General features: G+C 51.5%; 1 protein-coding gene across 2 annotated transcripts in view; it reads right to left on the reverse strand.

Moving 5' to 3' along the window:
* SH3PXD2A (SH3 and PX domains 2A) overlaps window positions 1-13630 on the reverse strand; it is a 250247-nt gene that overhangs the window by 110453 nt on the left and 126164 nt on the right. For both annotated transcript variants that reach the window (XM_069567002.1, XM_069567000.1), the window contains exon 4: window positions 9573-9649. In XM_069567002.1, the coding sequence (XP_069423103.1) occupies window positions 9573-9649 (77 nt within the window). The remainder of the gene's footprint in view (window positions 1-9572; window positions 9650-13630) is intronic.

A 13630-nucleotide genomic window follows, 5' to 3' on the forward strand; every position in this document is an offset into this window, starting at 1 on the left:
TTCTCTTGCCCACAACATAAGTCCAAAATCCTTAACTCCACAATCTAAGGCCTTTCCCCACCAGCCTCATCCCCCACACTAGCCACACCTCAGCCTCATCAGGTATACACAGCCTCTAAGTACTCACTGCACCATTAATTATTTAATGACAAGCTGGTCATTCTACCAAGGACAATAGGGTGCTTTGACAGAGTCTGATCAGACCTGGGAAGATTAGGAAAGGAGGTGGTTTTAGGAAAGTCTCATTGAAGCTGATTTCTGAGAGACAGGTAAGAACTGACTGGTCAAGGGACTTCCCTCATGGTGCAGTGCCTAAGACTCCACACTCCTAATGCAGGGACTGAGGTTCGATCCCTGGTCAGGGAACTAGTTGCATACCGCAACTAAAGACCCAGTGCAACAAAATAAACAATAAAAATACATAAATATTTAAAAATAAAATGATGAATTAAAAAAAAAAAAAGAATTGACTGGTCAAGGTGAGGGTCAGGGGACCAAGTATGGTGGCTCTAGGAGCTGCCAGAGGTTGGGTGTGGTATGGTCTAACAGGGCCTTCCTTAGGCCAAGCTGAATTGAGCCTGGAAGGAGCAGAATAAGCTGAAGGGTGTGGAAAGGCTTCTTAGAAGAGGGGGCAGGAGTTTGGCCTGAGGGGTGTGCAGGATTCGGGCAGGCGAGAGGAGGTGGGCATCCCCAGGAGGATAACTATGCAGGCAGAAGTGAGGGGAGCTGTGAGCTTGTCGCTCAGGAGGGGTGAGAGCCCGCTGCTGGACAGTGAGGGACGAGGGTCAGAGGTGACCAGTTTCCTGCTGTGCACCAGCACAGATGCCACACCTTTCAGCCTGGACACCTGGACTGCTGCTAACCCGGCCCAGTCCAGTGGAGTCGGTGGGGTGGGGGGGGGGGGGGAAGTAGGGTGAGGCCAGGCAAAGCCCTGCTTTTGGGCCCCTCATTCAGTATGGAGAGAAGACACTGGGGTGATCCTTTAACATAGACAGACAGATGAGGTGAAAGTAGGGCTGGGGGACAGGGCCAGTCCTGGGCTAGAGCCAAGGGAAGAAAGACAGAAACCCTGGGCGACAGGAGTGTGAGGGAATACTGATAAGGAGGCTCCGGAGCAGTGGCCAGCCAGATGGGAGCCTGTGCCTCCCCAGCCTCCCTGCACTGGGGTTGCTTCAGGCACAGTGACCTGACCCAGCAGCTCCCCTGTGCCAACCATGCTGGGCCTCCATGAGTGTGGCCACTGGGAACCTCATGATGGTCCTCACGAGGGCAGATCTCATTCCCGTGTTCCTGAGGAGGAGACCGAGAGTCAGGGAGGCCCTGTGGCCTGCCCACACGTGGGAAAGACCTTGCTATAAAGGAAGTTCCATGCGGGCGGAGATTTTAGTCTGTTTTGTTGACAGCTGTGTGCCCAGATCCTAGAAGACAGCCTGGCACTCAGTGAGTATTTGTTCAAATGAATAAATGAATAAGGCTTTGGTGTGCAGCACTAACAGGACATAATAGAGGGGCAAGGAAAGCACATGTGGTCTTAGGTGCATTGACAGAGGTATAGTGTTGAGGAAGAGGGACGTGATTGTTTACTTCTTCTCTGAGCTGCTCAGGTAGTGATTCAAGTGTGGCATGGAGCACAGTGGCCTTTCCGGATGCCAAACCCACAGCTGGGCAAGAGGGGACAAGACCTGATCTTAGCAGGTAAGACACACTGCAATTCCCAGCTGTTCCTTCCAGAGCCTGCGGTTTTCCAAGAGTCTCTAACAGATCACATCCCCAAGACCAGGCAGGGGAAAACAAAAGAAAGAAAATTAACATTCAAAGAGCAACTACCACGCGTCAGGCACTACCATAGGACTCTCCAATCATCCAACAAGCAGGGAGCCTTTTGGTATATACCCGGGTGGTACAGGCATGAGCCAGACATAGTGCCTGCCCTCACAAGCAAAAATCTAGTGAAGCGGACCCCGTACAGTCCTGGAGGTACCCGTCACTGCTTCCATTTATGGTGGGGACACTGAGGCTCCAACTAGAGCAAGCGGCAGAATAAAGCCCTGTGCTCAGACACAGCCTGGGCGGACTTATCCCTACAGTGTCCAAGTTTTCATTTAACACACATGGTATGTGCTGCTTTCTTCCCCAGGAGAGAAGGGCAGAAGGAAAGAAAAACTGAGGAAGAAGACAGAGAGAGACAGAGAGACGGGGGCAAGGAGAGAAAGGTGCAGACAGAGACAGAGATGGAGGGAGAGGCAGAGACAAAGTGAGACAGAGATGGAAAGAGAGAGAGAGAGAAGGAGAGAAAGGCAGAGACAAAGAGACAGATGGAGAGATGGAGAGGGACAGGGAAACTGAGAGGCAGAGACAGGGAAACGGAACGCAGGCATGTGCAGAGAGCAAGGGCTCCGGGTGGCAGGGAGGCAGGAGGGGGTCAGGAGGGAGCACTGATGGGCCGGGATGGGCAGGAGGGCGTTCCCAGGGACCCAGGCTGTGTGCAGAGTTGCTGCCAGTGTGACCTCCCTGACAGCAGAGGGAGGAGGCCAGGGCAGGCGCCCTCCCACTCGGGTGCAGAGCGGCCGCCTGGCTCCCCCAGCGGCAGCGGTGAACACAGGGGCTCTTCATACCGACGGAGGCCGGCATTCTCAGGGCAGAGGACGCGTGGGCTGGAAGGGCCTCAGACAAAGAGGCCTTTCGGGCAAACCACTGCGGCATCTTTATTTAACAGAGAGCCCCGAAGGGAGCCACATTGAGGGCTCGTCCTGATTTCAGGCTGACAAGAGGCTCTTGGCTCGGAGCAGCTTCCATCAGAGACGCCGCCAAGCCCAGCTCCGGCCAAGATCATTTGGCAGGAGCGCTGGGTGCTGAGCAGTCAGTCCCCAAGGCCTGGGCTGGTGATGACAACCAGAGCAGGGAACCCCCAAACCTAGCTCTTCTTGCAGGAGCTGGTAGGGGCCAATCTGTGGGCACCTCAGGGGCATCACCCCTGGCTCAGACTTAAAATGCTGTCATTGGGCTTTCAGCATGCACACCATGAAGTGGTCAAGTCAGGGACTCAGGGCTAGGCAGACGTGAGTTTGAGTCCTAGCTCTTCTGTTCACAGGCTGTGAGATGCTGAATGCCTTGCTTGCCCTCTCTGGGCTTAGTACGATGGATCTCATAGGGTACCTGCCTATTAGAGGTTAAATGAGATCGTGGATATGAGGAGCCTAGCACAGTGCTTGGCACTGAATTAACAGTAAAATTTAGGGACTTCTGTGGTGGTCCTGGCTTCCCTGGTGGCTCAGACAATAAAGAATCTGCCTGCAATGCAGGAGTTCAGCTCAGTTCAGTTCAGTCGCTCAGTCATGTCCAACTCTTTGCAACCCCACGGACTACATGCAGCACTCCAGGCTTCCCTGTCCATCACTAACTTCCGGAGCTTACTCAGATTCATGTCTGTTGAGTCAGTGATGCCATCCAACCATCTCATCCTCTGTCATCCCCTTCTCCTCCCGCCTTCAATCTTTCCCAGCATCAGGGGCTTTTCCAATGAGTCAGTTCTTCACATCAGGTGGCCAAAGTATTGGAGTTTCAGCTTCAGCATCAGTCCTTCCATTGAGTATTCAGGACTGATTTCCTTTAGGATGGACTGGTTGGATCTCCTTGCAGTCCAAGGGACTCTCAAGAGTCTTCTCCAACACCACAGTTCAAAAGCATCAATTCTTCGGCACTCAGCTTTCTTTATGGGTTCAATCCTTGGTTGGGAAGATCCCCTGGAGAACGGAATGGCAACCCACTCCAGAATTTCATGAACAGAGGAGTCTGGTGGGCAATAGTCCGTGGGGTCACAAAGAGTCGGCAACCACACTTTTCCTTTCACTAGCGGTCCAGTGGTTAACAATCTGACTTGTAATGCAAGGGACAGGGGTTCGATCCCTGGTCCGGGAACTAAGAACAACTAAGAACAACTAAGCCCGTGTGCCACAACTAGAGAGTCTGTGCATCACAACCAAAGGTTCTGAATGATACAGTGAAGATTCTGTGTGCTGCACCTAAGACCTGACACACCAAATAAATAAATAAAAATTTCAAAATAGTGAACTTTACTTATACTATTGTCTTCATTATCATTATCCATTAGGTGAGAGCAGTGAGGCTTACTGGAAAGAACAGGAGTCAGGAGGCTTCAGCTCTAGGCCCAGTTCTGCTATTCTACACTGTTACATGACCTTGAGCAGCTCACCTCACCTCCCTGGTTGTTGCTCCTTTTAGGATAAAATAGACTAGCTTTAGAATCTCAAACTTAGCTCATGGAACACATGTTGGAGGAGATAAAATGAGTTCTGTGGGCACACGTGAAATGGTGCCTTGTAGATCCCTGTCTAGGTCTTGGTGGGCAACATGTTCATCAGCACAGCAAAGGCGAGACCTGTAGAGCTGTGTTCAGGCCAGTAGTTGTGAATAATAATGACATCCTGGGAGACAGACTCATGTAATCATCACATTAAGAGGTGGGTATGACTATGACTCCAATTTATAGAAAAAGAAACTAAAGCACAGAGAGGTTAAAACATTTCTCAAGGCCACACAGCTACCAAATAGCAAGATTTTGAATTAGGTGCTCTGAGTCCAGAGCCTATGCTTTCTCATCTGCAACTCTGTACTGCCTCCAGCATTGCCCACAGGTTGCTGATGGTGGAGCTAGTTTTCCAAACAATTCCTGTCGACAGCCGGTGGAACACAGCTAGGCAAATCCAGGCTACAGACTTTCTGAAGTTTCTTCCAGCTTTAACAATCATTGGCTCTAGGGTTTTAAACAGCACCATCATCAGTGAATTCAGCGTCTTATCTACCACAAGCCTGGTCTTTGCAAGTGCAGCAGTGGCATGGGAGGGAGGCCCCAGGCAGACTCAGCTCAGACCCTGTGCTTCGAAATGATCCCCCTCCAAGAAGCCCACCATTCTGGGTAATGTCTACCCTAGAACAAAACAACAAAAAAAAGCAAAGTTCCGCATTTGTCAAAGCAACTGGGGGAGTCCTGCTCTTTCCACAGGATCAAACACTCTCCTATTTTTAGCAGCATCATTTTGGCTTCTAATCAATGGAACTCTTATAGGTAAAAACCCAGGAACTCTTGATGAGGGGGGTGGGGGCTGGGGTCCCACCCATTTTGCCCCCACTCCCACCCCTAGGGCTGCTTCTAACCTGCTCAGATTATTCCTCTTAGATCAGCATCTCGGAAGCTGGGAGTTCACCAAACTTGCATAAATCAGAGTATTTCCACGCATGAGTTCTCTTTTTGAAGGATCTAAGCAGCAAATTCTTTTGAAATGGAAATAGTGCTTAATTCGCAATTGCCGTTTGAGCCATTTCACAAGTGATCCTATTAATTGGGGCCTTGGGGACATGTCACCCTCCTTGGAGGCTTCCTCTGAGTGTGTGTGATCTCTGCATCTTGTTATCAGATACTGGCTGGATTCCCTCATGCTGGTTAGTGAAGACACAAAGACAGCAGATGGGGCCTTCGAGGGGCTCCTGCTCTGAAGAAGATGGACACACAGAAATTACCCGCTACGGAGGGTGGGTGTGCAGTGCAGAGCCTGTACGGAGTACTCAGGGTGGTCAGCTTTCCCTGGGGAGTGCGGAGGCTTCTGGGAGGGGGGCCTGGGAGTTGATTTCATGCCTAGGAAAGAGGCCAGCGCAGACCAAGGGGTGGAGGAGACCTAGGGGAGTCTGGCTAGCTGCGGATGGCCGAGCATCTGCGGACTGGGCTGCAAGGCAGGGGGCTGAGGTCAAGGCAGCCCACGGAACCAACCACAGAGGACCCAGCTGAGCCGCTCAGCGGTTCTTGTGGGCAATGAGGCTCCTCGGAAGACCTCTCAGTGGAAAATGGACACTATCAGCTTGATCCCAGGCTGGAAATGCTTTTTTTTTCTGGGTCTGTCTGGACCAGAGGAGATGAAGAGATTCTGCCAGCTGGGTTTCCTCCGAGCACCAGACCTCTCAGGAGGCATGAATGCGTCAGTCCTGGCTCTGCCTCAGTCTCCCCCCATCAGCAACACTGCTGGCCCAGGCCTACCTTAGCATGAGGGACACAGGAACAAAGTAACTCTGAGCATGCCAGGTGCTGCTTTTGAGAAGACTGTTTCTGTTGCAGCATCAATCTTTTTCTTTAACACAAGAGACAATGATGGGCCATGGTGGGAAACTCTCACAGTGGGAGGGGGAATGGTTGGAGCTAAGAACCTCCAACTAATAGCCTCAGTTTTTGAATCTGGGAAGTAGGGCTAAAAATGAATGTGTCTGGGAAATGCAGAGGGTTGGGACGGGGCGCTTTCCTTATCCCAACAGAGCTGATCCCCTTGTTGGGCTTGGAGTCCTTCCCCTCAGTCAAATTCCAGCCAAGCCCTCATCCCTCCAACAAAGGAAGTCCTTGATTCTGAAACCAAGTTGATGGTGGACCGCGGGATAATAGAAGGGAACTCAGCTTTTGGGGTAACAAAAAATTCTAGTTGCATCCACCAGGAAATGGAGGCTTGTATAAACAGTGTTACATGGCAGAGGGTGGGCTGACTATTCTCAAACACTCTTTCTCACTGTCCACCCTCTGAGATATTTATTTTATCCCATAGACAAACACTGCAAACATGTATTTCACACACAGGAATGGGGTAGATGGAGTCCTTTATGGGCTAGATTGTTCATCTGAGCCCCCAAAGTATAGCTCACGCTTGTTAGTGAGATGAAAGTCTTCAAATTGTTGAGGCCACAGAACCATTAAATATTAACCGCATAACCATTCTGCCCATTAAATTAATTTATGGAGTAACAGAAAAGCCTTTGGAACCCCTCTTGATAGACAGCGGCCCTCAAGAGCCACATAAAACAATCAGCCGACTGGCGCTTGGTAAAATTTCCATGACGCTCATCCAATCTGCTCCATATATGTTTAAAATTAACACTGAGATCTGGGCTGTGAAACTGCCATCGGGTGGAGGTACTGGCTGGCGAGCGAAGGCAGGGAGCCCGAAGTCTAGGGGAGTCCACTGCCCGGTCAGACTTTCCATATCTGAGTCCTGGCAGGGCAGCTGGCTATGCCGTGCACAAAGCCAGCTTCACAATCTTGGGTGCACTTGAATCCCCAGCAAATCCCAGACTCAGAGCCCATGCTGTCTAGCAGGTCCAAAGAAGATTCTGGCCAGCCAAGCAGAGCTGCCTCGGCAAGTAGCAGAAATCAAACTCTAGAGGTTCTGAGTAGCACGTCCAAGGACAGGTGGAAGCAAGGCAGGGCTGGTCGTGGAGTGGACTGCACGTGGCTCTGACTGTGCAGCTGGCTGGGGGGGGCAGTGATACTGAGTGAAAGGCTGGACCCTGAGGGGCACAGACAGGACGACTGTGCCGCAGGGCTGTGACCTACAATGCCAGAGGGCAGTGACCACGGACTGCACTGGACTTTATCACCAATGATCATTCCAAGGTCATTCCAAGGTCTCAGACAATCGGACCACAGATCCCAGCTTTCAAGTTCAGCAGAATTAAAGGTCACTTCTGCACTGCCCCACCCCCCTCTGCCATTCTCAGAGTAAATTACCCTCTCCAAGCTGCCTGGCTGCCTGGTGAACCCATGACATTGCTCTTGTTGCCTGGCTCTGAGAAGTTCTCATCTATGCTAATTAGGTTAGGGGGCCCCCTTTTAAGGGTTGCAGACCCCACTTAATGGTTTCCTAGCCACCAGTAGCACCACTGGGGTCCCAGAGTTCTCATCCTGACTTAGGAGTCCTGTTCAAAGCTTGATCCCAGGAGATAAGATGTTATCACTTTCTTGCTCCAGACAACCCAGGAGACAGCCTTTCCACAGAGCCCAACTGCAAATGCCCCGGGCTCCACCGGCTCAGGGAGGCCGAGGCTGATGTAAACCATAGGTCCCAGTGGCAAGAGGCTTCCTCCTGCCCTGTGCCCTTCCTCAAATAGCTCTGCCCATTTGTTTAACCGCTTGAGAGAGGAATAAAGAGAAATAAAAGCGCAGGCTGCAGCCATCAATTTAACTGGAATTGGAGATTGCCCTTAAAAGAGAAAAATGGATATTGATCTGAGGAAGAGAAACTTCTAGCTTAAGGAAATTCATCATCAGGGTATCCTTTTACCTTGAGGCAGAAAAAGTGACCAAGCATAATTTGCACAGCCACAAAATTCAAACTTAGGATAAGGAAGAATATTTGGGAATCCTTGCTTCTCCGTCGTCTTGGGAACACAGTTACTAAATTGAGCAACTAGGTTCTTATTTAAATATTTTATTATTGACAAGTATTCCAAATTACAAAATATTTATGCAGAAAGGAGGCTTATGGTAACAACTCCATGTAGGGACAGAACATTTCAGAAGTTACAAACACCGTGAGATACACTCTCCTGCTCAACCCCTTCATGAACCCCGTGAGACAGTTATTTTTACCCCCCATCTTACAGATCAGGAAATGAGCTCAGAGAGGTATAGCAACTTGCCAGGGTCAATAGCTAGTCAGTGGGCCACTGGGATTCAACCCCAGCTCTTCTCACTCTAATACCAGCACTCACAACAAAACGTTATCCTCCACTTGCTTCTCCTCAAGATTCTTGAGTCAGACTTCACAATAGTTTTCACTTAACTAGGAAATTCCATCTCCATTAAAAGCCAGTAGTGCCCGATGATAACATTAAATTGTTTGGGTGTTGTAATAATAATAACAAAAAGCCAGCATCCATCAAATGCTTCCTCTGTGCAGACACTCTGCGCTGCTGCCTTGCGCCTGTCTGATCCCTGCATCCTCACGGCTACACTCTTCGAGGTACCAGTCTCCTTGCCGTTGGACAAGCATAGAAACTGAGGCTCCGGGAAGTTCAGCAAGTTACCTGAGTTAACACAGCCAGCAGGCACTCAAACCCAGGTGGTCTGGCCATCTAGAGGGCCATGTTCCAAGGCTACCGCAGTGGCAGCCTCGCGTCCTCGCTGCAGGGCCCCGGCTCTGGACAAAGTAGAAAGACAAACGGGCTCTGCTTCACGCCCCTGCTGTCACTGCCTGTCCGTTTCTGGGCTTTGGCTGTTCTAACGTACGTACATGCGTGTGTGTGTGTGTCTGTGTAGTGAGTGTTTTCATCTATAAAGATGTGTACATGAGCGTCTGTATCTACCAAGACTTCTGTGTATAAACAAATATGCATTTCAGATGATATTGAACCCGAGACTGATTCCAAAATGTCCCAAAGAGAATTCAAAGAAAGAGTTCTCCTGTATCCAGCAAGATGCTACACGCGGAATCCTTTCAGCGGAGGTCCCTGCACAGAGCTCCCAAGCTGGTGGAAGTGATTTAAAGGAGTGTTTTGTAACCATGGACGCATCCTGAAAGGAGTAGAGCCCACAGCCCTTGTGCCCCAGAGGCAGTCTAGTCCTGGGGTGCCCCTCCCTGAGGGACACCCACACCCACCCCTCTGGCCAGGAAACACCGGGCCTCAGGATGCACTTGCTAAACCGCAGCAGAGAGTTTTGAATGGGCAACCCTCCTTTTCAGATGCGCAGAATCTCTGGCAGGTGGACCACCCCTCCCCAGCCTCAGACACCCTCTTACCCGGCAGTACTCATCGATGGGTTTCAGCCTCTTCACAGCTACATCCCGGATGTGGCTCCTCCGGAAGAGGATTTTGCCTGGAAGAAGAGATGCTTATGAGCTGGGTGATTCCGGGTGAAGCTGCCATAGGAACCTGGGACCCCACGTTCCCTCTCCCTCAGCTTCTCAGCGTCTTAGCTGGCCACCAAACGCCCCCACCTCCGCCCGCTGCCAAGGAAACAAGAGAGGAGTGGTCACCTCTCCCTGGGGGCAGGAGGCGCCCCGGGCTGAGGGTCCAGGACCTCTGGGGCAGGTGAGGAGCCCCAGAGGCTGCCATCTTGGCCATATCACCTTGTCTGGGTCTAATGGCAGGATCCATGCCCCGACGCGGGTGCGGCTCTCAAGTGACCTCACAGATAAATACAAAGGGTGGCCCAGCCCACACGCTGTGCTTTGTTTTCAGGCCCATCCCTCCTTGAGAAATCTGCCTTCCTTCTTGCCAGCCAGGCAGGAATTCCTATTCTTAGCTTAGGTGGGTGGCTATTTCCAGGGCAGGCACAGGCCAGTACCAGGAAGAGTGGCTACCCCAGGCCAGTGGACCCCTCAGCTGGGCTGGTAGATCCCTCTGCAAGTATGGGCAAGGCTTCTGGGAAATGCCAGCTCCCAAACCTTCTCTATTGGTTACACTTAGAATCTGAACTCCTCGGACTGATCAATGTCCAGGTCAGTGCCTCCTTTTTAGAAGACTTCCTTGATTGCCGAGCTGAGAGTAATTACCCTTTTTCCAGACTACCTACACATTTTGTCCAGTCCTAAGACACATACCACATTCTGCCATGTATTGCTGACATTTGTGAGCCCCCTCTACCAGGGGCCTGTCTGACTCATCTTAGGGCCCAAAGAGCCCAGCATGTGGCGAGGGGCTCACCTCATGGCTTTAACAGGCATCTGTTGTCCCAAGACTACCCAGTTCCCCTCTGGAGAGCCTCCTTCCTCCATTTCTAACCGTGTGATTCAGACGGAGCTGACAATACTCCCTGTCAACAATGGGAGGCATGTGACCCAGTCTAGCTACCCAGAGTCACAGTGACTGGCTCAGAGATGGGCAAGAGGACAGGATCCGGACCAATGCGGGTTGGCCCTGAGACCTCTGCTGGTGTCCTCTTCCTCCCAGTGTTTGCTCCCACACTTGCTAGGCTGGCGGGATGAAGGCCTGGAGCTCCTGGTGACCATCTCTATCATTGCCTGAGATGGAAACAGACCAAGAGAAAGGATCTGAGCCTGGGACAGAGCTGGTGCTCAATAATTTTCCCCTTTCTTTCCTCTTTTTCGTGGCTGTACCATGTGTCTTTTTTCTCCAACCAGGGATTGAACCTGTGCCCTCAGCAGTGAAAGCGTGGAGTCCTAACCACTGGACCACCAGAGAACTCCCTCAGTAAATGTTTCCTGAATGACTGAAAAGCAGAGCCAAGAGATGGTGAAGGGCAGACCCATCTGACATCATTTGAGCCGCTGAACCCAGGGTCTACCTGGGACTTTTCACTTATATAAAATATTACAATTTTTTAAAATCGAAACTTGTTGCAGACGCATTTTAATCACTTGCATCTCACTTAGGAGTCCTAAATGAGATGATTCCCGTTGCAAGTGAACAAATATGTAGGCTGCATGTTAGGATACTTGAGCTTCCTCTCTCATTACCCTTTGGTCACTAAGTTGTGCCTGACTCTTTTGCGACCTCAAGGACTGCAGCCCACCAGGCTCCTCTGTCCATGGGACTTTCCCAAGCAAGAATACTGCAGTAGTTGTCATTTCCTCCTCCGGGGGGATCTTCCCGACCCAGGGATCGAACCCGCGTCTCCTGCTTGGCAGGCAGACTCTTTACCACTGAGTCACCAAGCACGGGCATGGTGTTGGTCTAGGCTGTCTCCCCAGAAGTAGACCCAGAGATGAGGAAGCGAGTGCAAGTTGTGTGTTTGGGAAGTGATCTTGGGAATTAAGGCAGGTCAGGCAAGGAAGTGTCACCCTGCCAGTTAATCATCCGATGGCGGCAGCTCAGGTCTGTTGAGGAACTCGAGGTGCATGTAGAATGCACTGCAGAGGTATCCTCGATGAGGGCGAGGAGACTGGGATGTTTACCGCCAACCCCCTGCTTGTCTGAGCTTCTGAGAACACTGCTTCACAGGCGCTCCTGGCCGAGGATGTTCCCATGGCTAGAACAAAGCTCCCAGGTGTCCCCGTGAGCAGACTGGCAGGCAGAGCGGGATGGAAAGGGGCCCTGGGGCCCCCGGAAGCAGCTGCAACAGTGCTCCCTGACCTCCCTGTCATGACAGGTACTGGTCACCAGCCCTTTCCAGCCAGACTGCCGAGCACCTAACTCAGCAAGTCGCGTGTGACTTCTTGCTCATTTGCGTCCCTCACCCCTCCACACTCAGCGGCAACCAGAGGCCCTCCAGCGGCTGCTTCCTCCTGTTTCACCACACCTGCACTGAGCACAAGGCTGTGCGTACAGCAGGCGTCCAATAGGCACTGTTGATCCACGCACCTCCCTCTCTCTCTCAGATGCTCCCTCAAGCTCCCCTTCCTCCCTTTCTCACAAAGCCTGGTAGAGGGGCCGCATCCCGGGCAGAGAGGTGAGTGTGCAGACTGGACGATGTCATCAAGATAAATGGGCTCCTCCATGTGCTCCTCTTGAAAGGAGATAAAATGTGATTTATCAAGACATGAGAGACGACCGTCTTTCCTTGGGGGAAGATGTCACAGAGTTGGTATTCCTGGCCTCTTTGTCTCCTACCCTTTTTTTGGTTGCCTGTCGCTCTGTTGCCTGAGGGCCATAGGAGTGCAGCCAAAGGGATGGCGTGTGAGATAAACACGAGATGGGAGGAGACTCACTCTCCGGACCTATGAAATGACAGGCGGCCCTGGGCAGGGTTCTGGGCCTTCTACCTGAGCCGGTTAGCTGTCAGGAGCTGGAGGCCACCTAGGCTCAGTGACACCAGCAGCCCAACAGTATCTCACAAGCACCTGGGGCACTTGCTGGGAGGTAGAGCACCTGGAGGGGGCAGGGACTGGAGTTGGGGGCAGGGTGGCCCCCAGACCTGGCTCCGCTCTGCTGATCCACTCTCCAAAAATAGCACTCCTCCTCTTTCTCATCCTATTGCAGGACAAAAAATAAGCGGAGAGATGGGGAGATAAACTAGGTCCCTCTTCTAGGCCTCCATCTCAGGGCTGGCCAAGCCTATGACTGGGTTTGGTATATACATATCTGGGTTTCGTATATATATATCTGAGATATACAGATACAAATATAGATATAGACATAGATCAGATAGGACCTGATCCAGTTGCCGAGACAGAACTAGCAAAACAAATAAATAGTTAAGGGACAATTAAGGCCTCCAGATGTGCAGAAACTTAGAAGAGAGGGCTGGGGTAGCAGAGACAAGGAGGGTGCTGGGACGGCTCCTCACCCTACCTTGCCCCGCAAGCCCACCCTCTGCAGTCATGCCTCCAGGCTGGACACCTCCCATCTCCCTCCAAAGGCTCGTGGGTATGTTGCTCAGGTATACAGTCAGAGAAGAATCTCTGTACAAGCCATTTCCCAGTCGAGTTTTTGGACTCCCAACAGGGCTTCCCTCCTTCTCACTGAAATCCTGACCGAGCACTGTCTTCTTTCCTTGGGGCCTTGGCGCGGGCTGCCGGGAGTGGGGGAGGGTGGGGGAGGGAGGGCAGATCTGGAAGGGACTCTACAGTCTTAATTTCTCTGTTAGGAATCCAAACCACACATGGAAGGCCAAACCAGTGACCATATTAAAAGGGAGAGAAAGAGAAAGGAGGAGGAGGAACATCCCCATTAAGGAAGCTGGGGCCACGGGGCATTAAAGACCTCTTGTAAATGTAATTCAGCCCGTTTACAGCAAGGCCAGGAGAGGCCCCTGCCAGAGCCTTCAAAGCCAGGCAGATGCAGCCCCAGAAATATGATAAGCATAGTAAGGAAGATTACACCCAGGACCTGAGACAGACCTCAGGATTAACTCATTCCTGAAAGCAGAGGAGAGAGCCATTGAGCCCAGCATGGC

The sequence above is a fragment of the Ovis canadensis genome, chromosome 22 (genome assembly GCF_042477335.2).
Source record: "Ovis canadensis isolate MfBH-ARS-UI-01 breed Bighorn chromosome 22, ARS-UI_OviCan_v2, whole genome shotgun sequence".
NCBI classification, from domain to species: domain Eukaryota; kingdom Metazoa; phylum Chordata; class Mammalia; order Artiodactyla; family Bovidae; genus Ovis; species Ovis canadensis.